At 52.6% G+C, this 24,066-nt stretch overlaps 6 protein-coding genes across 6 annotated transcripts; 3 read left to right on the plus strand and 3 right to left on the minus strand.

The window, feature by feature from the left end:
* Nucleotides 1-41: 41 nt before the first annotated feature.
* Nucleotides 42-1,665, minus strand: T310_6399 (tRNA-guanine transglycosylase; the record flags this gene model as incomplete). Its single annotated transcript, XM_013470774.1, has 3 exons — nucleotides 42-222; nucleotides 321-1,350; nucleotides 1,425-1,665. The coding sequence occupies 3 exons, from the start codon at nucleotides 1,663-1,665 to the stop codon at nucleotides 42-44; spliced, it is 1,452 nt and encodes a 483-aa protein (XP_013326228.1).
* A 1,064-nt stretch (nucleotides 1,666-2,729) lies between these two features.
* T310_6400 (Structure-specific endonuclease subunit slx1) lies at nucleotides 2,730-5,882 on the minus strand (the record flags this gene model as incomplete). Its single annotated transcript, XM_013470775.1, has 5 exons — nucleotides 2,730-3,768; nucleotides 3,882-4,179; nucleotides 4,775-4,945; nucleotides 5,390-5,480; nucleotides 5,634-5,882. The coding sequence occupies 5 exons, from the start codon at nucleotides 5,880-5,882 to the stop codon at nucleotides 2,730-2,732; spliced, it is 1,848 nt and encodes a 615-aa protein (XP_013326229.1).
* A 290-nt stretch (nucleotides 5,883-6,172) lies between these two features.
* T310_6401 (PHD transcription factor (Rum1)) lies at nucleotides 6,173-11,747 on the plus strand (the record flags this gene model as incomplete). The annotated part of the gene is made up of 5 exons (XM_013470776.1): nucleotides 6,173-6,532; nucleotides 6,566-7,634; nucleotides 7,727-7,821; nucleotides 7,877-10,539; nucleotides 10,610-11,747. 5 exons carry the CDS (start codon nucleotides 6,173-6,175, stop codon nucleotides 11,745-11,747), a joined length of 5,325 nt encoding a protein of 1,774 aa, XP_013326230.1.
* Nucleotides 11,748-12,692: 945 nt separating this feature from the next.
* Nucleotides 12,693-14,180, plus strand: T310_6402 (Exopolyphosphatase; the record flags this gene model as incomplete). The annotated part of the gene is made up of 1 exon (XM_013470777.1): nucleotides 12,693-14,180. The coding sequence occupies one exon, from the start codon at nucleotides 12,693-12,695 to the stop codon at nucleotides 14,178-14,180; it is 1,488 nt and encodes a 495-aa protein (XP_013326231.1).
* A 900-nt stretch (nucleotides 14,181-15,080) lies between these two features.
* T310_6403 (SH3 domain protein (Cyk3)) lies at nucleotides 15,081-18,666 on the minus strand (the record flags this gene model as incomplete). The annotated part of the gene is made up of 2 exons (XM_013470778.1): nucleotides 15,081-17,319; nucleotides 17,417-18,666. The coding sequence occupies 2 exons, from the start codon at nucleotides 18,664-18,666 to the stop codon at nucleotides 15,081-15,083; spliced, it is 3,489 nt and encodes a 1,162-aa protein (XP_013326232.1).
* A 2,090-nt stretch (nucleotides 18,667-20,756) lies between these two features.
* On the plus strand, nucleotides 20,757-22,925 carry T310_6404 (Multicopper oxidase; the record flags this gene model as incomplete). The annotated part of the gene is made up of 6 exons (XM_013470779.1): nucleotides 20,757-20,951; nucleotides 21,130-21,236; nucleotides 21,300-21,359; nucleotides 21,409-21,579; nucleotides 21,647-21,772; nucleotides 21,827-22,925. 6 exons carry the CDS (start codon nucleotides 20,757-20,759, stop codon nucleotides 22,923-22,925), a joined length of 1,758 nt encoding a protein of 585 aa, XP_013326233.1.
* Nucleotides 22,926-24,066: the final 1,141 nt, after the last annotated feature.

Genomic DNA, 24,066 nt, shown 5'->3' on the forward strand with positions numbered 1-24,066 from the left:
AATTATATGTATATCTATCCTTTTTTTTATTATTTTTATTATCAGCATTCCTTCTCCGCAAAACCACTCTCTTGAAGCTCCTCCGCGTCTGCATCCGGCGTCGCCACAGACGACTGTAATGCCTCGGCGAACTTCTCGGCCTTGTCGTCTAAGCGGCCGTAGGCGCGAGGATTTCGTCTTGGTTCGCTGGGGCCGGAGGGGTGGACTTGGTAGCCTCGTAGTCTGGAAAAAAACAAATAAACATTGTCAGCTATTACGTGGGATTCGATTTCGATGTGCTGGAAGAGGAGGAGGAGAGGAGATTCGTTTCGTAGACATACCTCGGCCCTTGTCCCGTTTGCTGCGGTAAAGATGACTCGTAGGTCCGCTCGAAGGCTTCCACGCTCTCTTCGAATGTGCCGTTTGCGATGCTCTCCCGGACCGCCGCGAAGAAGCGGTCCATGGTATGGTAGTTGTGGATCTGCAGGAGGGTCCACGCCAGCATCTCCCGCGCCGATAGCAGGTGTCGGAGATAGGCGCGATGGTGTTTCGTGCATGCGTAGCACTCGCATCCTTGCACCAGTGGGGACAGATCGGTTGCGTATGAAGGCGACCACAGGTCAATTCCTAGGGCTTTTCGTTTCGGCTCGTCCTGCTGATCTTCCTTGTGCTCCTCCTTCTTCGGAGGGAAGACGAAATCCAATGCGATTCCTCCATCCGACATGCCTCCGATGAACGGGATGGTGAGGAGGTCTGCTCCGAGTGCGATATCCCGTAGCACTTCCTGAGGGGTCTTGGGCTCGCTGAACGACAAGCGAGGCAAGTCGCCCAGCTCTTCCGGGACGACGGAGAGCGACGAGGACTCGTAAAGAGCCAGACCCGAAATGTGCTCTCGCAGCTCATCGCCCAAGTCTCCAAGATACAGCGTCTGTTGGGTATTTTCCAACGGTAGAACGGGAGCAAAATACAACGTCTTCTTCAAATCAGACTCGGCACCGTCTTCGGTTTCGTACAACTGCCTCGTCGCATCCCGGGTATACGCATGCGTCCGATCTACCATCTTCTCGCGCCTCTTGACGCCAGGTTTTTGACCCAGCACGAGGTCCGCCAGCCCGACGACCACATCCGGTCGCAGCTTCTGCACCGCTTCGATGTACTGCTCCGCCTCTAGCTGGCGGTATCCGAAGGACGTGAGGATCCCGATCGAGTTGTCCGTATTCGCTGGAGGGCACACGATGGGCGGAACCCTCCGCGCGCCCAAGACGAGGAGGATATCATCCTGCAGGCACGCAAACTTCCGGAGCGCCGACTCGTGCAGTGCCCTGGGCACCTTGTATATGGGAGGAACCTCGTTGGGAGCCTTCTCTAGAACTGCACTGATGGTGGTCAGCCACTGAGAAATTTAGTAGCATATATGCGAGAGATTTCTACGATACTGTACATACAATCTTCTAATCCAAAATACAGGCTCCCAATCGTGGTGTGATCGCGCACCACATCGTGCGTAAGGTGGGGAACGGAACCCCGCGAGGTGATCGCGACATAGTGCGGCGTCTGTATAGCTTTTCTGCCAGGGACAGCAAACTTGCCCACGCGTGGAGCAAGGACTGATGGGGCGGGTTGCAGCAGACTGAAGGGACTCGTCATCTCCTCAGGAGCCTCCTGAGACGGGCTCTCGGGCCCCATTGCCGTCGTCGCTGGTCAGAGAAATCGAAGTACTCTGTACGGAGTATAGCAAGGAGGGGCTAAGGACGGAGATCCTGCATCCGCGCGGCGCGGAGGTTTATTAATTTACCTGTTACTCCGTGCTTTCGCGCTGACCGCCTGGAAAGGCAAGGCCCCTCTCAAACGGTTTTGCTCACCCAGCACGATCACAATTGTGTGAGACGGCGACTGCAGGGTCCAGTCTCTCGAGAGGGCGACAGCATTCAAGATGGCAGCAGAGTTGTCTGAGAGCGACAAGGGCAAACGCGGAGCTCTTATCGTGGTGGAAGGGCTCGACCGCGCGGGGAAATCCAGCCAGTGCGAGCTGCTATATCGCAATTTGCTGGCAATGGGCCATCAAGCCAAGTACATTCGCTTTCCAGGTACTCTATCTACGATGCCAGACTTCGTATCCTGAGCCAGACTCGACATGCTCCAATCTAACACTCTCTGCAGACAGAAGCACGCCTATCGGCAAGCTGATCGATAGCTATCTACGCGGCCAGTCGCAACTGGACGACCATTCCATCCACCTTCTCTTCTCCGCGAACCGGTGGGAACTAGCCCAGAGCATCCAGCAGGACATTGCCAAGGGTATCACCGTGATTGTCGACCGCTACTCCTTCTCCGGGGCGGTCTACTCAGCCGCGAAAGGTAATCCAAACCTGTCGCTTCAATGGGCATGGCAGCCAGAGGTTGGATTGCCACGACCTGATCTGTGCTTGTTCCTGAGCATATCACCAGAGGAGGCTGCTAAGAGGGGTGGATTCGGTGTGGAGCGCTACGAAACCGACACAATGCAGAAACGTGTGAGGGAGCTGTTCCTCTCGCTCTTGGAGCTCCCGCATAACGATGAAATCTGTATCATCGATGCTGGAAGACCGGTCGACGAGGTCGCCCAGGATATTCTGGAACCCGTTCTGGAATGCATGAAGAATGTAGATGCAATCGGGCCATTGAGAAAACTCGGCCCATGGTCGTTCATTCCCAGCGGAGAGAGTACAAAATCGTCTTGAAGCCCCGAAAGCATTGCCGCTAGCAGTCCGTCATTCCACAATCTCCACATCATCCCAATCGCTGTCCTCGATTACTATCTCGACTCTGGACTGTGCTGGCTTGAGTTCCGCTTGGTTGTCGGTGGGATCAGAATCAGACTCCACGTCTACCTCCTCTATCCAATTCTCGTCTAGAAGTAACTCATCCTGGTCGTATTCGTTGTATAAATCGTCTTCAGGACTCACTCCATCATCATCATCATCATCCGCCTGGATACTGTTTGTCGTATCTGTGCTCACAGATCGATCGGGGAGATTTTGCTGGTCATGAGGATAGTCGACACAATTCTTGTCTCGATCGGCGCTCCTGCTTCCTGGGTTCAATCTTCTCATGCGCTTTGTTTTGAAGATATTCTGGGTCTCTTTTTCACCGCGGAGTCGCAGACTCAGCTCCTTCATCAATGAGGACCATGTGACAGTGGACTGGCAAGCAGGACAGGTACCAGAAGTGGGTATAAATTGGTTAGACTCCCCCGCATCGTTTAGAAAGTGTCTAGATAGACAGACCATGTGAGCCGCGCAGCGACAGTCCGTCCGTGGACACACCACTACCAAGTCATCCTGCAATACCAATTGTTCCCTGCAAACGCCACACAATAGGGTTTCGGAGTCATCCAACAGAAACATTGCTTTTTCCAAGTGCTCTTTCATATCATTGTAAGTAACATCGATGTGAGCGACACCATTTGCCCGAAGAGGGGCGTTCACGTCAGCATATTGAGGTGTCGTATCCAGCTTGACCTCTATATTGTCAGGGAGGAGGCCATCGACCCGTTCTGACCATCCCCTCCATACGCGGTAAACGTCCTCAGAGAGGAACCGCACAGTCAATGGCCATCTTGAAAAGTAAGGAGAGCGCAGTAATAAATGGAGATCCGCGAGATGCCTGGTCAATGACCTGGCCTTGCGGCGCCGGCCACCTCGCTTCCCTGTCCCTGTCGGAGGGTCAATAGGGACATTTGACGCATGACCCGAGGAGTCTTCGTCCGATTCTATATGGCGAGAATCCCCTGGGTTCTGCCATGACCATCTGCCTTGACTCATTAGTTGAATGTGACCATGCGATATCAGCGAATAGAGCGCTACAGACAAAGGTCCAAACAACACGCGGACAAACTCAAAAAGCGTACGCAAGATACTCACTCAAACTGCAAAGCCGCAATCCGGCTCATGAAGCCTTCCACAAGTACCACCATCTCCCACGGTCTCAGCTTGTCTCGCGCGGTCCGTTTTGCCCCGCCTTTGGCGACGCCGTTGTGCTGCGCCAGCCGTCGGGCAGGGTTGGGCGTCGACCCAACATACAGCGAGGCATGACTGACCGTGGAACGCAGGAGATAGCAGCAGTAAAATGCAGGGATCGGTTTTGGTGCCGAAATTTCGTCCTGGGTGAAAGTGGATGGGGCCGAAGCCATTGGCAGCGAATCCTGGGTGGGAGCCAGATCTCAATGCGACCTAGTCTTTGCAATTAGGCATATAGGTAGGGTGAAAAACTTAAGTTGATCATCCCTGATTCTGTAACTATAGAGACCCAAAATTGTAATTTTCAATAATGATGTCAAACAAAATGGCCATTCAGCGGAACCTCCATCAATCGAATACGCGAAATGACGAAGACGAGACGCGTTGTCTGCAGGGAGATACCGCGCTGTCACGTGATCAACATCTCGACATGGACATGCGCATTGGCTAGGTTATAGTAATGAGTAGTGATACATTCTATAGATTTAGTATTTAGACGTCCTATATTTCCTGACGTTCCTGGTGAAGCAATGTTTTACTTGGAGACCTGCAGGTTCCGATGTACTGTGACTCCGTCTGACAATGGCCAAGATCTTGGGCAGAATTAACCTGCAACGATGTCCGAGCCTCTCGAAAATCAATTTCAAGGAACCGCATCTGACCAACGGGTCATGAAACAAAACTTCTCCTCAGACACCTTCTCATAATGGCTGCATGGATTTGGAAAGCTGCAGCAGATATAAAAAGATCATGGCCCCATTTTGATGGTTTCAGCTGAAGCAGTGACCATGACTCACAGGACATATCTAAATCTTTAACTGGGGGTACAGAGTACCTGTAATTAAATAAATTCGGCAGGGAGAGCAGGCATGATCGCCGTGTAACATCCACAGACAGCATGCGATGCTGTTGTACTGAGATGCATGAGATTCGATCCACAGTATTTTTAGAGCAGTAATAGTCGTTTCCTATCAGAGGCAGACAATATGCAGTCTTTGGCAATTGAAGAGCCCGTCTCCGACAAAAAAAGCACAAGCATATTCGAGCCTCTTTCAGAATGGCTAGGACTGCGATCTGTTGGAAAGAAGGTATTAGTTTCGAGGTTTCAAACCGCTAGATGGAGAGATATTTAGGCAATAGTTGAGTGTTGATTCGTGGCTCGCCCGGGTATATCCCACACAGACACACGCCACGGTTAGAAACCTTGCCAGGAAGGTCTGGATTCATGGTTGATGTAAACGACCTCGTCGCGTGGAACCGAACCAGGGCTGATGCCCGGTATCACACACGGCCTGAGGTTGGGGTTCCGTGGCATGCCTTTCCCCGATAATGATGGCATTACTAAAGCTGGGCAGTCTGCAGGGCCAATTGTAACCGCAGGATCAAAGCCACAGGTCAATTAATGCACGAACCAGGCTTGGGACTAGGGACATGTCGCTGCCCATAATTGCGGCAGGAGACGACCACGACATCCGCAGCAGAGGCCGGCGGCGATCGTGTCACCTGTTCCTTCCGTTTGCGTAGCCCTACTGGCGTCGTCGCGGTGGTCTACTTTAGGTAGGCACGCCCGGGTACCTTGCTCTTCCTCGATTACATGCGTGTCATCGGGAGGCAGGTACTCGGATCGCGTAATAAATGTCATAGCCGCGTACGTACTCTGTATTTTTGCCACTCGGCGCCGTCCCAGCCGCCCGCGGCCCCGTTACGTCCTGTTCCGTACGGTATCCAGGTCACCTCGGTACCGGCCGGACTGGCGCCTGGCCGCCTATCAGGCAGGCGCTGGAAGGCTAATTTGGGCGCCTCCCACAGGACAGGCGCGGCCGCCGAGTTCATGACTCTGGGCAGCCAGCGTCCGCCCTCAGATCCCCCGATCCACCAGCCCTCCAGGCTTACACCTCTGCCCATTGCTGGCTGCTCCTCCTCGTCCTCCCGGCCGCTTCCCAGCTTTTTCTTCTTCCGGCTCCAGAGCCTCTCTCTCACTGTCGTTCTCCCATCTTGCATTTCACCTCCCTCGAGCCCCAGTCTTCTCCTCCATTCCCGTGGTTACACGGCCCTGGAGATCGTGTTCCCTCCTTTGGTTGATTCGTCGCTATATTCCGATGCCGACTTCCTATCAACCCGTCCGCCCTTGATAGACCCGGCATCGTTTTCTCCTTCTCTCTCCCCAAGCCTTTCCCTACCCCCGTCGTGAAGACATGGTTGCTTCCGCGTCTACGGGAGCAAATGCCTCACACGCGCAGTCCGCGTCGACTCGTCAACGCCCAAATTCGTCTTATCCGTCCTACGGTCACAATGTCCCGTTGAGTGCCCGTCGGTCCGCGCCTCTCGACCTGTCCACCGTCGAGCGGCGTGGACAACCCAATGCTGCTCGGGAACCCACCAAGCGCGTCCGCCCTCATGGCTTGCCCGAGGCTCCCACCTTCCGTCCCACTGAGGAGGAGTTCAAAGATCCCATGGCGTATATCCGCAAGATTGCTCCCGAGGGGCGGAAATACGGCATCTGCAGGATTATTCCTCCTGACAGCTGGAATCCTCCTTTTGCTATAGACACGGAGGTATGTCCATCGAAAAGCAACTCGTTCTTTTAGTCCTGTCCCGATCGAGATCCCTTTGCCCAGAATACCTACCATCTCCTCACTCTTGAGACTCCGAGGTTTGTCATGGAACGTGCTAACGGTCTGATCCTCCAGCGTTTCCACTTCAAGACTCGTCGCCAGGAGCTGAATTCGGTCGAAGGAGGTATGCCCCAGCGTTCAGCGGATGTTGCTGTCGGCAGAGCTCCCCAGGACCACCGTTCTGACCCAGAACCAGGAACCCGTGCGAACCTGAACTACCTCGATCAGCTCGCCAAGTTCCACAAACAGCAAGGTACCAACCTCAATCGGTTTCCAAGCGTGGATAAACGGCCACTAGACCTGTACAAGCTCAAGAAGGCGGTTGAGGTCCGCGGGGGCTTTGACCAGGTATGCAAGTTGAAGAAGTGGGCCGAGATTGGTCGGGATCTGGGTTATAGCGGCAAGATTATGTCGTCCTTGTCCACCTCGCTCAAGAACTCGTATCAAAGATGGCTGCAGCCTTATGAGGAGTACCTGAAGGTTGCCAAGCCAGGTGTGCAGCAGCAGCTGGAGCTCGAACAAGGTGGCCCTTACACGCCATCCCCAAGCCACTCGCCCATGAACAAACGCCCGCTCTCCTCCACACCATCCAATGCTCGTCAGGACTCGCCGGCCGTGCGGGCCTCTGGTACGTTGAATGCGTCCACGGAGACAGATGGTACTCCGGACCGGCCTACGCCATCCTCGGCCGAGTCGGCTTCCGCCCGACCTGCTGGTTCATCCGGATTCACGGCCGTCAATGCCAAACCGGGAGGTTTTACCCCAGTCAATCAGTCGCCCTCGTTTGTGGCAGTGAACAATGGTCCCCAGGTGAAGCGTGAGACGGAGAATGGCACGCCGACCCCCAAGACCATTGCCCCACATCCTGGAGGGGACAGTGTCGATGCAAAGCAGACAGGGACAAACTCGACCCCGGTTACCAATGGTCATGGGGATCATCCCCTCAAACGTGCTATAAGTCATGATAGCCTGAGTGGCAGTCCGCAGGTAGAAACGGGCGATGCCGAGAGCTCTGGCCGGAGGAGTAAAAGACTACGTAAAGGTGTGTATTACATATCCCGGATTCACTGCCCACGTGACTTCCCATCTTTTTCGAAGGAAGTTTCGTTTGATATGCTGACTGCATCATGATAGATGCGCCTCCGACAGTGGCTGGGTCCCATATGAGTCTCCTCCGCCCGGCCCCGTCCCGGGCACGGATGAAGAATGGCACTCGCAAGACTGGCAATGTATGTGATGACATTCACCCATTCCTATCCCGTTACTCTGACTAACCTCGCCTAGAAATGCGAAGCATGTGGCAAGACCGATAACCCTGAGTCCATTTTCGTTTGCGACAGCTGTGATAATGGATATCACCGAACCTGCGTCGATCCCCCCTTGAATGCTGTTCCCGAGAATGACTGGCACTGCCCCAAATGTCTGGTAGGCACTGGTGAATACGGCTTCGAGGAGGGCGGTATCTATTCTCTAAAGCAGTTTCAAGAGAAAGCGAACAATTTCAAGAAGAACTATTTTGCTCCACGGATGCCCTTCGATCCAGTTTTGAACACTCAGCGGCGTGAAACCGAGGATGACGTTGAACGTGAATTCTGGCGGCTGGTGGAAAGTCTCACGGAGACCGTTGAGGTCGAGTACGGTGCCGATATCCATTCCACGACGCACGGCAGTGGCTTTCCGACGGTGGAGAAGAATCCTCTTGATCCATACTCGACTCATCCTTGGAATCTAAACGTGCTTCCTTTCCACGAGGACTCGCTTTTCCGACACATTAAATCAGATATCTCCGGTATGACGGTCCCTTGGGTGTATGTGGGCATGTGCTTCTCTACGTTTTGCTGGCACAATGAAGACCACTACGCATACTCGGCCAACTACCAGCATTTCGGCGCCACCAAGACGTGGTATGGTATCCCAGGATCCGACGCCGAGGCCTTTGAGAAAGCGATGCGGGAGGCCGTGCCAGAGCTCTTTGAGACACAACCAGACCTCCTCTTCCAACTTGTCACCTTACTCCCACCAGATCAGTTGAAGAAGGCCGGTGTCAATGTCTATGCCCTCGATCAGCGTGCGGGCCAGTTCGTCATCACCTTTCCTCAGGCCTACCACGCTGGGTTCAATCATGGCTTCAACTTCAATGAGGCAGTCAACTTTGCTCCCGCAGACTGGGAGCCCTTTGGTGCTCTTGGTGTCGAGCGATTGCAAGCTTTCAGAAGACAGCCGTGCTTTTCGCATGATGAGTTGTTGCTGACAGCGGCTGCTAGAGATACCTCCATCAAGACTGCCAAATGGTTGGCCCCTGCGTTAGCACGAACGACTGACCGTGAAGTGGAGCAACGCGCAGCCTTCATTAACTGTCACCGAGAGGTAGCTGCACATCAGTGTAAGTTCAGCGGTGAGGACTGGTCGGCCGATGGGGACTGCAAATTGAAGTTCGTCGTCGAAGACGAGGACCTGCCTGAAGAAGACTACCAATGCCACTACTGCAAAGCCTACACCTACCTGACCCAATTCCGATGTCACAAGTCCGGCCGAACCCTTTGCCTCATACACGCAGCGACTTACGACTGCTGTGGTGAGCCGCAAACTCAACGGCTGATGGGACCGGACCATACGTTGCGATACCGGATGACTGATGACGAATTGAAGAATTTGGTGCAAAAGATCCAAGACCGTGCCAGGATCCCTGAGGCGTGGGCGGAAAAGTTGGACAAGGTGCTTGAGGATGAACCAAAACCGCAACTGAAGGTCCTCCATAGCCTGCTAAGCGAAGGTGAGAAAATCCCATATCATTTACCTGGCCTTCAAGATCTCGCGGCTTTCGTTCAGCGGTGCGACAAGTGGGTGGAAGAAGCCAACAACTACATCACGCGCAAGCAGCAGAACCGCAGGAAGAATGAAAAGGCCTGGCGTAAAGGCACTTCCAAGGCCGCCCAGCTTGAAGAACGCGACCGTGAGCTCCGCAGAGTGGAGAATATCCACGCCCTACTTGCAGAGGCTGATAAACTGTCCTTCGACTGTCCACAGATGGCGGCCCTGGAAGAGAAAACCCGCGAGATCGAGAAATACCGCCAGGAGGTCCATATCGCCCTACTTAATCCTCACCTCCGATCGATCCAAGAGGTAGAGGAGCTGGTTGAGTCGAGCCGGAATTTCAACGTGGACATTCCCGAGGTGGAAGAACTAGAGCATGTGCTGCGACAGATGAAATGGAACGAGGAGGCCCGTCGCAAGCGTGATCAGTACCTCACCCTGCAGGAGTGTAAAGAGTTGATCCAGGCCGGAGAACAACTGGGATTGGATGACAGAAACGAGGATCTGGCTCATTTCAAGGATCTGTGTCGCCACGGAGAGACCTGGGAGGCCAAAGCGAAGGAATTGATGTCTGTGGAAGCCGTTCATTATCAGCAGCTGGAAGCCCTATCCGCACAGGCGTCGCGGTTCCCTGTTTCCCCCGAAACACTGGCGCAGGTCGATGCTATTCTGACCAAGCAGCGAGAGGCTCAGAAACAGATCCAGAGTCTTTACGAACGGAGTCAAGATCCGGATTTCCGCAAACGTCCCAAGTACAGGGAGGTGCGCGAACTTATGGAATCTCTGGAACAGCTGAACAGTCGGCCCGTTGGCGCCATTGATCTGGAGCGCGAACAGAAGCGCCACGAGGATTGGATGAGGAAAGGCAAGAAGCTCTTTGGCAAGGCAAATGCACCGCTACATATTCTCAAGTCTCACATGGAGTATGTCGAGAAGAAGAATGCCGCCTGCTTCGACTTGGAAGATCGCTGTCGACCACCGGTCGAACCCGCGTCGCGGGACAACACGCCTGAGGGTCTCCTGGAGAATCAAGGCATGTGGGAAGGCGGTAAGTCTCGGAAGAGAGATGTTTTTTGCATCTGCAGGCAGTCCGAAGCTGGGATGATGATTGAATGCGAGATCTGCCACGAGTGGTGAGTTATCTCCCCTGAGATCATTGGTCGGGTTAAAAAAAAAAAAGGATCACTAACGCCCGCCCTGCAGGTATCATGGCAAATGCCTGAAAATTGCTAGGGGAAAGGTCAAGGAATTTGACAAATACACCTGCCCGGTCTGTGACTGGCGGAGAAAGATCCCTCGCGACGCCGCACGGCCCAAGCTTGAGGATCTTCAGGAATGGCAGGCAGAGATTCCGAACCTCCCCTTCCAGCCCGACGAGGAGGAAGTCCTGGACAACATTATCAAGCAAGCATCCGCTTTCCGGGATTTCCTCCAAAGCTTCACAAACGCCGCTTGCACGACGACCGAGGAGATCCCTACGTTGCTTTTCTATCTCCGTAAAATCGAGGGTGCGGAGGTTCTCCTTGCGTACGAGACTAATTTCTTCCGTCAAGAGATTCATAAGTGGGCACCAGTGGCACCAGAGCCCCCGCCGATTCTGGAGCAGTCACTCTCTACTCGCAAGCCTCGTCCAACGAAGCAACAGAAGATTATGGCTCAGTTGGGCGTAGAACGTCCGGAGGACCTTCCCCCTCATCTCCGTCCGAAGACGAGCAACGCTGCCAAGCGCAAGTCTCTTGAGTCCTCCCAAACGACCAGACCACAGCCTCTTCAGCCAGCACCTCAACAGCCCTCCGCTGGGTCGTCGGAAGAGAACCGGCCACCAGTCTCAGCAAGCAATGAATCAACCTTGCCCAGTACATCATCATCATCCCAGCCATACCCGTTCTCGGCAAACTATTCCCTGGCGCGCGATCCGAGCCCACCATTTGCGCTATCTTCATCCTCTTCCTCTGCCTTCCTTCCTCATGCTGCGGGGCAGTCTCCGTCCTTTCCTCCACGCTCTCCACCACATCAAGGCTTGGATCAGCCTCTTTTCAGCCCGCCCCCGAGCTTCAATCGCGACCAGAACGAGGGGCCATCTGGTGTCGATATAGATACCAACAATCCTTTTTCAAGCAGTCCTCGTCAGAATCTGGATGATGTATTTGCGGATCTCACCAACCAGGACGCTGATGCCGTTGAACCCATGGAGAACACCCATACCAATGAAGCATTGGAGGCTCTGGATGCTGGCAACGGTGGCGATCGTCCTGATTCCGACCATGAAGGTGAGACCGCCGAAACTGCCAGAGACGGCGAAGCTGAAGGCAACGGCGAAGGTCCTGCAGATGACTTCTGATTTACAAGTATTTCTTCTTTTTTTCCCCCTAGATTCGATTCGGATTGTGATAGAATAACGGTATAATGTCTGTATCTTTGTGCGGCGTTTTCTTCTCATTTAGCACGGTGGGGATGGTTCTGTGGCCACGGACTCTATCTGCTTGTTTGCTTGGTGGGACGTCACTGTCCTGGGGATTTTTTTCAATCTGGTGTTCGTGGCGCTCGATGGGAGGAAGCTGAATGGCGTTATTTTCTTTCGGGGTCTCCTTCCTTACTACCGGCTTATCACCTTGACTTTTCCGTCTGTTTCCAGAGTGGATTACTGTTTCTGATTTGTTTCATGTGATGATTGTTGTCTTGCGTCTACCCTAGCTTTCTTGAAATTCTTTGTATGGAGCGGGTGTGGGGTGTTGAGTTTCTTTTCAAGCTACTATCGTTAATTGTGCCTTTTTTTCCCGTTTCCTACTCTCCTCGCTTTCTTTGTCGCTTTCTTGTGAAGGTGGCTGAGTGTATAATTATCATCAGAAAAGGGTAGAAAGAAGAGAAATGGAAAATGGGCTGTATTTTTATTATACGAGGTTTAGATCAGCGTTGAAATCGGAGTTGTCTGCATATGCACCGAGTACATTCACCTCATCTCCAAGAAATTACGTACTTGATTGATAGGGTTTGACTTTGGTTATTTTTTTTTTAAAAAAAAAGCTCCCTGTAATTTTACTCTCGCATTCTGCTGTATTGGCTGATAATGAATACGCTGGACTGAATATATAATATCGGGCGGTGAGTTTGTGGTTGCCGTTGGTGACATCACACCAATGTGAAAAATATACATTAGACCAATTTCGCTTATCACATGAATTAGAATGCATCCACGGATAGAACAGGTATACAATACACGGGAGGGAGGATACACTAAACCGGAGAAAGCGATATAATTTCGCATGAAAAAATATTTATCGAAGGAATGCCTCCGGACCACTTTCCTCTCCGTCTGGGCCTCCTTCCTTTTCTCAAACATGCGCGCCATCTCCCCGCACAGCAGCCGCTGCGGCCTGTCTATGTTCTGGGCAATCCGTCTGCAGACTTAGATTCGATCATCTCCGCGATTATATACTCCTATTTCTCCTCCAGCGCTGCTGACCGCACTGCATCGCGACAGGAACAACAGCAGCAACCTGCCCCGGTCGCGAGACCCCACGTGCCGGTCGTCAACCTGCCGGATGTGCCAGCCGGTAAGGAACTGCGAAGACTGAGACCAGAGTTTGCAACCGCGCTCTGGCTGTCGACAAATGGGTCAACCCAAGGAGCAGCAGCTCCAGATGGAAAAAATGATGCCGTCGCTCAACTCCTGGCAGAGCATGTCCTGACCGCAGCAGATCTCAGGGGCCAGCTGCTCCAGCACTTCCCCAAGGATCAAGGCAGCAAGGGTCTCTTAGACAGCACCTTGGTCGACTGGAACGCATTGCCATTCAGATCGACCGAAACCCCCAGCAAAGGGTCTATCGAGGGACTCCAGGATATCGCGGACCTTGCTGTCATTGGCTGCATCGATCATCATGTCGACGAATCTTTCGTCCACCTTGACGAAGCACTTCCTGAAGGCCAGCCACGTATCATCCAGATGGGCCCGGGCTCTTGCACGTCTCTTGTTGTCCGTGAATTGCGGAATCGGGGTCTATGGCTTGACCAGAGTCATGACTCATCTCCCTCGTCTTTGATTGAGGAAGCCAAAGCCGCCAAACTCGCCCTGGCCGCCATTCTGATCGACACTACCAACCTCACGGCCGAAGGAAAAGTCACAGATGTAGACCGTGCCGCGGTTGCTTTTCTGGAAGCCAAGGTGCGGGCTGGCGACGACCCGCAGTGGGATCGCACCGCCTTCTTCGAGGAGATCCAGTATGCGAAGCAAAACAGTCTCGACTTGCTGACTGTCGACGAGATGCTGGGGAGAGATTACAAGGACTGGGTGGAGAAGTCCTCGAAACGGACGCCTGGGAAGAGCACGACGAAGATCGGCATCTGCAGCGTGGTGAAGCCCATCTCGTGGATTGTCGAGAAGGCTCAAGAGGAAGATGACACGCCCAAAACTGGAAGAAATTCCTCTGGTGCCAAGTCATTCCTGGACAAACTCCGCATATTTTCGCAATCTAGAGATCTAGACGTCGTCGCGGTCATGACGGCTTTCACCTCGTCCACGGACGGATCCTTCCATCGGGAACTTCTCGTCTGGGCGCTCGACGAGGCCTGCGCGGAGCTCACCAAGCGCTTCTCCAAGGATTTTGCCTCAGAACTGGGACTGGAAGACTGGAAAGAGGATCCTTCAGGTAGTGCTTCTACTGTTGCTGCTGCTCTCAACTCCGACACGCCTTCATTACATATCTGGCACCAGACGAACGTCGCCAAAAGCAGAAAACAAGTGGCGCCTCTTCTGAGGGGTGTTTTTGCCGACTAGTCGTAATCACTAGTCAACTGGTCAATTGGTCGATTGATATTGATTCGATTCGAAAGAAAACTCTAGTTTTGGACCAGAGAGAGGAGTATCATGACTGATAATCTTGTATGAAAAGCCCTTTTTCTTTTCTTCTTCTCTTTTTGTTTCCCCCATCTTCTGCATACCTTAACATACCAAATTACAATATTCACAATAATATAAATTCCTATTTTTCCCTAAGGTCTGGCTGGTCTGTCTGTCTAATTAATGACCCGAGACACAGATCGAATTTCTTTTAAGAGAACATCGCAGGCAAGCGAGCAAGATGCATGCATAGATGGAGACATCTATCTCGAATTTCGTCTCGTCCAGTCATTGCGTGACATGACAAAAATTTCCTTTCTCCAATTCATAAACACGATAGGAAAAAAAAAAGTATGACTGGATTGACTGGACTGAACTGAACTGAACACAATGAACTCCAGACATGTTGATGTCGTTGCGTTATTGATTATTGAAAAAAGAAAAAAAAAGAATAAGGGAAACACGAAGAAGAAAGGAAAATAGGTAAATGCGAATGGTAACCTGACAGGACAGCAGCGCCATTTCATCCATTTGTCAATGGGAAGAGGGAAAAACAAGCACGCTAGATCAGCATGACCAAACCAATCACCGAAATCTTTAAATAGTCCAAGGTCGAAAAATCATCAGCTTGTCGAGACGCCCAAGACATGGATGCATGAAAAGAAATAGACAGACGCCAAAAAGCAGCAGAGTCCCAGCCCACGACCACCGAAGAAAAAAAGAGGTAAATGCATGCAGTTCATGATGCAACAAAATGAGAAGAAAAAACAGATATAGAGCGCCGGGCATGACTACATGACTACGTCCATGTACGCATCGTTTCTGATTTCTATTTATTTAGAAACATTCCCACTCGCAGAAAACGCACCATCGGGCAACCCGATCGGCCAGGACGAGGCCTCGCCAGACACCTCGCTCGCCGATCTTGATCACCGTCTCCCAGACGCTGCCGTCCGGGGTCCCGTCTATCCCGGAATCGGTGTTGCTGCTGGTGCTGATCATGTGGTCGGCCTTGCGCATCAGCCGCAGGATCTTCCCTGACGGAGACTGGATGGCTAGTTTTGCTGGCTTTTCACGACCGCTCGACTTGCCTGACGACACGGCCGACGTGGATGCTGAGAACCCGTCATTGACAGACGTGGTAGACGCATTGGAGTCCCCATAACCGCTGGACACCATGCTGAGAGCACTCGATGGTCGGATATGCACAGGGGAGGCTCGTCCACCGGAACTGCCATCGAAGCTGGTTGGCGGTGGGTATGCCGGATGTTGCCGGACTGTAAAGACGAAGGTGTTGTTGATCGCCAGTCTCCAGCACTGAGGCTGCATCACGTACAGGTCGTGACGCTGCGCATGCGGAGTGGGATGACGAATAAGGAAATCATACGGCGGGTTTTCGCCCGTGTGGATGATTGGCAGGGCCAGGGCAAGAGGATGGGGGATGTCTTTGCTCGAATGCATCAGTCCCTTCTTGCCAGCATAGATCTTGAGCACTCCCTGCCCTTCATCGCCTGGGAGAACAGCCTTCACGGTGAACCGTTTCCGACCCCGGATCCAGTCCGGCTGGGCGAGGGCACGTTTCCGTACAACTTCTCCGCTTTCGAATAAATCCCCATCGGCATCGCGAGCAAAGGCTGGAGCTTCAACTTCAGCAGCACACTCCACGTCCGGCGGGACAAAAATGCGCAGTTGCATGACTTCCAATCCTTCGATTCGGACGAAACTGGTGTCGTAATCGGGAATCTGCAAACCATTCTTAAAGAAGGCCGGGCTGGCAGGGGGAAGCGCCAAGAGAACCTCGGGCGAGATCGGCGGACAGATGTGTTGTTCTTCAGGGTGAAGTGGTATATGAGTGTAGCAGATCTCCATCGGCCGAGCGAGGAAGTACCAGGTCTCTGCATGTTGCGAGTTCGTGGTGACAAGTAAGCTTCTTCGGGGATTCGTCGAGCTGGCCAGCGAACAGTCCATGATGCGCCATTCGCCGTCTACCAAAACCGCATTCCACCAATGATTCGGTCGTGACAGGCTGTCCAGATCGAATACCTCTCCCGGTGTCTTGAGGTACCCTCTGATCACGTCGGCATGAAGCCCGACGGCGGCGCACATCTCTTTGACCAGGATCGCCACCTCACGGGGACTGCCCCTCCTCATACTGATCACCCTCTTCATGTCCACGTCATCTTCATCCATCGGTTCATCCCACGCAATCTTCTCACTGACCCAGGTGAATATGGCACGAAGTCGTTGGACATCGCTCTTGTAAGGCCGACAAACGTAGCCTTGCGCCAAACTCGCCGGATTGGTCAACGGGGGTAGGCTGTTTATAAAGCGAGCATTCTTGTCCACCATACTCAGATTGACGGCAGCAAAATTGGTCGGTTCACTCAATGGAAGCCCATCGATGCCCTCGTCACCTTCTGCGGTTTCGTAAAGCTCTTCGACCGCATAGATGACCGGGTGATCCATCATCTGACATCGTTCTGCTCGTTCAATCCGTTCATTCCGACTAGGAGTACTTGCACGGTTAACATCACGTCGCACCTGCACCCAATCGACACTTCCCCCGCCGCCAGGTCCCGTGTCTCGAGCACTGTCTTTGTCATGCTTGCGCGACGACACCGCCAAGGAGAGTCTTCCCTTTGTGGGTGAAGTTGAACCCCCACTTTGCCCTACAGCGATGCTGCTTCTCGCATTGGCAGCCCCTGTTTTGGCGGATTCCAGGAACCTCTTGAAGAATCCGTTCTTTTTCACTTTTGGGGTGGCAAGGCCACCGAAAACGCCGGGAGATTCAGTAGCCTCCTTCTCAGATGACCATGGAATCGCCGACATGGCTCCCTGTCTTGATGTGTTGTGGCTGGAATGGTAAGAAATCCCGCTCAAGGGCGTTTGAGGTCTCTTGTCCGGGTCGTTGAAAACGCTCATTGCAGTGTTTGGTCTTTCCGCCGAGAAGCTACCCCATTTCGCACGCCTTGCAAAGCTTCCAGCGCTCGTCGCACTGATGCCACCAGCCGAGGTGCCACTCATCAAGGTTTTGCCGGTGCTGCTTGTCTCAGTCGTAGTGGTACTTTGGACGCCGCTGGAGGAATTCGTCGCGCTTGATTTATTGGTGAACGTCCGGCCCAAGACATGTCTCCCCAGATCGGCGGCTGATTTTCGACTCCTGAGCGGCGGACGTGGGTCTGGGACACGAGTTGTGCCTTGCACGATACTCAGTCCTCCTAGGCGGCGGCGGAGGGCCAACATCGTCATCGGGCAATTGATCGGGGTCCTCGCCATTCTGTTCGTGAAGCTGTCGTAACCGCCTTTCCATTCGTTGGACATAATTATTGAATTGAGGCGGGCCGTCATGGTATCGGTCTGGGAAATTGGGATGATTGTCGTCTTCCTCCCCCTCATATCCGCCCCCATCCCCTCCGAAACCCAGAGATGTTAGAGGTCGAGAACTAGGCGGTCGCGGACTTGCGGCACGAATGCTGTCATACGCATCAGGGGACCAAGGATTCGAAAATGAAGGCGGCGGCGAAGGAGACGGCGGCCCGTGCGAGAGGCCCATGTCTTGTAATGAGGACATGACATCTTCCATAGCATCTCGAAGAGGCGATGGCGTGTGAGGGGTGACAGCCGGCGACGGCGGACCTGGCGATTGAGAGGGCGACACTGGCGAGGGAGTTCGCGAGATGACGGCGTAACGATCGTTCATCTCAAGTGGCGGGGGAGGCAGCCTCTTCCGCGGGGTCTGGCTGTTGACTGCCACTCTATGAGGCGGCGGCGGCGGCGGCGGAGGTGACTCATCGCGGTCCTGAGGAGGGTGCGGAGGCAGTTCATGAGATTGGGGGCGTGAAATTGAGCTGCGACGGTGCCTCGCGGGGGACACTTCAGGCTCGTGCGACGCGGGCGGAGAACCTGGGCGGGATGGAGGCCTGGCCAGAGAGCGGCGATGACGGACGGCCGTTGTCGGTGTCCGGGTCCGCAGGGCCTGAGACTGTCGCGGTGGGGTGTTTTCTCGAGATGGCGAAGGTGACAGCGCCTCTGATGACGAGTTCGCCCTTCGAGCTGCTTCAGCGGGCGTAATGGCTTCTTTGTGCGCCTGAAAGGGCTTTCTGTACACCGTTTTCTGCTTCTTGGGGGTTGAGCTGTCCGTCCGGGACAGGGCGTCTCCTCCTCCCATTGGGGTCACAGATCGGTTGTTTCCAGGAACAAAATCATCGCCTAGGACGGTGACGAAGTTGGAGGGAAAGAGGCCCATCATGCGCCTGTCACGTCGTAGACGGCCCATCCACCACGATCCGTCGCCGGCATTCAAGCACTCGATCAGGTCTCCTTCGACAAATCCAAGGTCCCGTTTCGTCTCGCCGCCCCAAGAGTAGATTGCACGGCACCAGCATGGGAACTTGGTGGGCAGCGGCGGCGGGTCGGGCGCCATAATGGTCCGTCCGTTCTATATTGTTTGGGGAGACACAGTCGTAGGGGTCGAGAAATAACAATTAGGCAACAAAAGGAAATAAAGGAAAAAACGAGCGTGGTGATCGAGTCGTGATCAGAGCGTGTACTTCCCCGTATTGGCGTTGCAATGTGGTTAGGCGTCGGATTGAATGCGACGGGCACTAGACACAGCGCAGGGAGAGACTCGCGGGAGGGCCGTCAGCAAATGACAGAAACAAGGGAGTGGAAGAGTCTGAACAAGAAACCAGAAAGGAAAAGCGCCGCAGACGGCCGTTTGGGCACCAAGGCCACACGTCCAGGTCAGCACAACACGGCCGTCGAAGGGATGGGATGGAGTGGAGGGGACAACAGGCTAGTCGGGCCTCAGCTGAGTCGGTGTGAATGTGGCCGCCCTGTTTGGGCCAGCGCGCCGTGTTTACGCTGGCCCCGTTCGGGACTAGCGCGGTGTGGATCGCGCTGGGCTATCGATAAGCTTAACCGATCCCTCTCTTCTCCCGATCTCAGCACCATGGTTCTTCTCAACCAGAGCTCATTCTCCATTGGCCGCGAGAATATGGATCTGTGCATCCATCCCCGCGATACAGCTTCGTTACAGATCACCTTGCTCGAGCTAATCACCATGTCTAGGCCAGAACTCAAGAAACGTGACAATGAGAAGAAAAGCCGTGGGGAGTGTCTACGAATTCAGATCTGTTGGCAGCCATTATGAGGAAAATGGCCGCTAGGGTGGGAGCAAACGGCTGATCTACCTCGTTCGTGGCCACGTCCCCGATAGAAGCAGTTCATAGCCACTGCACATGGCCATTTAAATTGACTGTCCTGTTTATCGGGGTGTTTGCTCAGCCTTTCTGGCCTTGAGGAATCATTTACTTGGCGACCACTCTGGCTGATCTCTTGGCATCCGCCCCGACCACGGCACATGCCAGCCTCGCCGCTTCCGCCCTCCCTGGAATGCCCGCCCTCCCTTGTTTGCGACTGCAATGTGGCTCTTTTCCCCTTCAAATTCCAGTCTTGCCACAGGGTCCTTGTTACAGCAAGGCATTGCGTGCAGTGGATAATCAGAATGCTTTGCAAGTCGATCAGTATGCTGCAGCATTCAGCAACACTTCGAGTCTGCTGCATCCATCGTCTCCCAACAAATCAACTACATTCTCCCGCAATGCTGAGGCAGAAGATGTTCTACCTGCACAAAAAGGCTGTGCTTTTCACCCACTCTTCCCTCCTTGAACTCGACTGACGATCCAATTTTTTTTTATCCCAAACCATGGATGCCAGAGGTCGAATGAACGGAACAGGCCTTTCCTCAATGCAACCATATAGCGTTCATGAAACCGTTGCGGAGGCTCTACTGCCTATGACAGACCGTCTTGGCATAGTTTCCCTCCGCATGCAGCTTCCTCAGCTCCCAATCCGGAAATATCTCACACATTCCACAGATCCATGAAGAGGCTGATCGACCAACAAGTTGTGATATTACTTTTTACCAAGATTGCTCAGGTCCTGCTCACGCATACCAAACTCACAGGACGGTTCAACGATTGGTCGAGACCCTTTGTTGTTGATCTCCCTTGCGCTAACTCTATGTCCACTTAGTCGAACTTGTTTCGAGTTTTGGAGTTCTTCCACTCTGACTTCATCGCCCACAATGCTAGGAGGACCGCCTTCAGATCAAAACGCCTTTCCGTATTGGGATGTAGCTGCGCACAAGAATGTGATAATAAGGACTGAGAATTACTTCAATGGGTTTAGTATGTTCGTGAACAGGAGATCGATATCAAATTCATCCAATCCCCACATCCGGAAATATGTTTACGTGCCGCTTCGCATGCGCACTCACAAGGCTTGACTGCAGATTGTTTTGGCCCACGAATTAGTGGTCCTTTTGATCGGAGTCTTGTTGACGTGGAAAATTCCTTCTGCTTATACTTAAAGGCCCCCGTTGAGTCCTCTAGTTCAAATTTCTATGATCCACGGACTTCGAAATCTTGTGGCTACGGTGCCGAGGGATCACGGCCGTGGTAATCTGTCGTCAACCCGAAGGCCCGGGATATCTGCATTCCTTGACAGACTATGGCGCCAAAAGGGTCTTTTCTCACTTTGTGCCTGGCCGCGTTGGCGACCTCAGCGTACGCCGCGACGGTTCCGTTCGAGCTTCACTTGACGTGGGAGGAAGGGGCGCCAGATGGAAACCCAAGAAAGATGATTTTCATGAATGGCCAATTTCCGGGGCCGGAGTTGGTGGTGGACGAAGGTGATGATGTCGAGGTTTGTTTTTTGTTTGTTTTTTTCGAAGTAGGCAGTGCCAGGAGCTAATGTCGTTCAAGTTCCTCGTCCATAATCACCTGCCTTTCAACACGTCGATTCATTTCCACGGAATTGAGTACGTGGACAGCCTGTCTCTGCTAATTTCTAGGAATGACAGCACTAACAACAGAGAAGGCAGATGAACACGCCCTGGTCCGATGGCGTTCCAGGACTTTCACAGAAACCAATTCCGCCAGGGGAAAGCTTTCTTTACCGATGGACTGCGACAACTTACGGGACTTACTGGTGAGCAGCGTTATCTCGGCTGTCTTGTCTAGAAGACTGGTTTTACTGATAGAGGTTGTTCAGGTACCACTCCCATTACAGCAACACAATGGCCGACGGACTGTACGGCCCCATTTGGGTCAGGTGTGTCCCCATACTTCCCTTCGTGTTTGGCCTGCGACTAATTTGTTAGGCCAAAACCACATACTCCAACCCCGTTCCATTTGATCTCGAATGACCCTGCAGATCTTGAAGCCATGCATCGTGCGGAACATGATCCCCGCCTTGTCGTGTTATCGGACTGGGAACACCTGACCTCGGAGGAGTACTTCAATTTGCAGCTAATTAGCGGGCTTGATATTTTGTAAGAACCATGACCTCGATGGGTGGCATCTATGACCGACTAACGTGAAAATTAAAAAAAAAACAAGCTGTGTGGACAGCATTCTGATTAATGGAAAAGGAGCAGTCCACTGCCCATCTGCAGAGGAAATCGACAGCTACGAAACGCCATATCTGAGAGGTGCCATTGACAATTTGCCTCTCACGGACAAGGGGTGAGTTCGGAGGTGAACAGAAAGCGGGGGAATTGTTCTAATCCTTGAGTCTAGGTGTTACCCGAATATCTACAAAACCCAGGGCAACTATTCCTATGATGAATCAAAGATTCCATGGGGTGTCAATGAAGGTTGTGTCCCAACTGAAGGTAACATGGAAGTCATTGAGGTGGATCCACGCGAGGGCTGGGCAAGTTTCAAGTTCATCGGTGCCACGTTCATGAAGTCTCTTGTTGTCTCCATCGACGAGCATCCTATGTGGATCTACGAGGTTGATGGACACTATATCGAGCCCCGGCTCGTGCACGACTTCCCCTTGTTCAACGGTGAACGATACGGTGCGATGATCAAGCTTGACAAGATACCAAAGAACTACACCATTAGAGTTGCAGACACGAACGGTGATCAGATCATTTCGGGATATGCCACATTGTCGTACAAGGGTGGAAAGGATTTGGGACCGTCGACACCTTACATCAACTACGGCGGTCAGAACGTCTCTGCTGACGTGGTACAGTTGAATACCACGAACCTCCCTCCTTACCCGAATCTCAAACCAGCTCGCAGCGCAGATCAGATTTTCAACCTCACCATGGGGCGTATCCAATCATCTTGGCAGTGGACCATGCAGGGCGAACAGCTCTACGATGTCGAGGCGAACGCGGATACCCCCATCTTGTTCGACCTAGACGCAAGGAAGAATTTGGGCGACAAACTCACCCTCCCCACCAAGAACGGCACCTGGGTCGATCTGCTGCTGCAGTTGGGTCAGTTCCCAAAGACTCCGAAGATTCAAGCACCTCACGTGATCCATAAGCACTCGAACAAGGCCTTCTGGATCGGTGCGGGTCCCGGATTCTTCAACTGGTCCAGTGTCGACGAAGCCATGGCATCGCATCCGGAATACTTCAACCTGGAAGACCCTATCTACCGAGACACATTCGTGACGAATGGCGCCTTCGGGTCGACGTGGATGGTATTACGGTACCAGGTCGTCAATCCCGGGCCGTTCTTGCTCCACTGTCACATTGAGACCCACTTGACAGCTGGTATGGGGGTTGCATTACTCGACGGAGTGGATGCTTGGCCCGAAGTCCCACCGGAATACGACATCCACAATGGGAACCATGGACATGGTGATGGCAGGCATTGACGTATCCTTCTCATCTTGCTTCCGGGATGGAAGGCACTTCCTATTTTGACGCACGCGTATAGAGCGCTAGGTGGCTATTTGTGCTCTTCGTTGTTTGTCTCCTTCTTTTCTCTTCTGTTGCATTTATTTTATATTCTATTCCCCCGTCTTTGACTCCTTTTTTCCTACGAGGGGAACGAACCTTTTTCATTTCATCACTTTTTTTTCTTGTACAGTGTTTACGGTCTTCATGGGGCGTTTTATCTTATTTGTTTTTAATATCTAATATTATTTTTGTCCTAGTTTTGTTTTTTCTTTCAATTTAACTCTGGAAAATATATTATTTTCACCATTGTTTCTGCTAATATCAGTGTCCCTCTTAAGATCTCCAAGGAGACTCCTGCTTTGTATCTGGCTGAACAGATGCACCATCCGATGACAGGAAACGAGATGGCCCACGATCAGCTTGTGGCTCTGCTCTGCTTTCTATTTATCATGATGCTTCCTTCAGTCAAGTGAGGAATTGGCACGGTTCAATGGAAGAGAATGTAGGGTTGCAGTATCGATGGGCAATGTGAGGCAGAAAGCTCGTTCATCAGGTGGATGACCGCTTCGAAGGTCAGTGAGTCATGGGCAATCTCATGTCATACTAGGGCAAAAGACTCAGCTGCAATTCCATGATTGTGTTGCCCATTGTCTTGTGATACAGCATTACGTGTTTCGCTTTTCTCCCAGCTGTTGATATCTAGTGACTAGGAAAAGTGTCCCGCGTGTGGTCGAACAAGGTCGAGTCCCAGCAAAACTTCCAATAAAATCACATTCTTCTCCATAGCCTTCCAATGGGTAAGAATTCCCTTTGTTCTCTTAGATCCACAACTCTTTGCATGGCGCCCAAGCTGAATCATTGACAATTCATTATTTCACATGTTCACGTTTGCAAAAAGAGAGAGCGGAATATTTACTGCAAACGTCTTTTGATTATTCTCCTACGGATTCAACACCATGGGTGCAAGCATACTTACAAATCCGCGCTGAAGATTTATGATGTAAATTGTCCAAATGCGTTGAGGGGCACTTATATGTATGCTTTGCCACATTCCTTAGCATATGCAGTTGAGCCACCATTCCATATCTATGCAGATCCTGGGCGACGATCAATACC

Source organism: Rasamsonia emersonii (assembly GCF_000968595.1).
Source record: "Rasamsonia emersonii CBS 393.64 chromosome Unknown ctg1118621760403, whole genome shotgun sequence".
Classification (NCBI taxonomy): Eukaryota; Fungi; Ascomycota; class Eurotiomycetes; order Eurotiales; family Trichocomaceae; genus Rasamsonia; species Rasamsonia emersonii.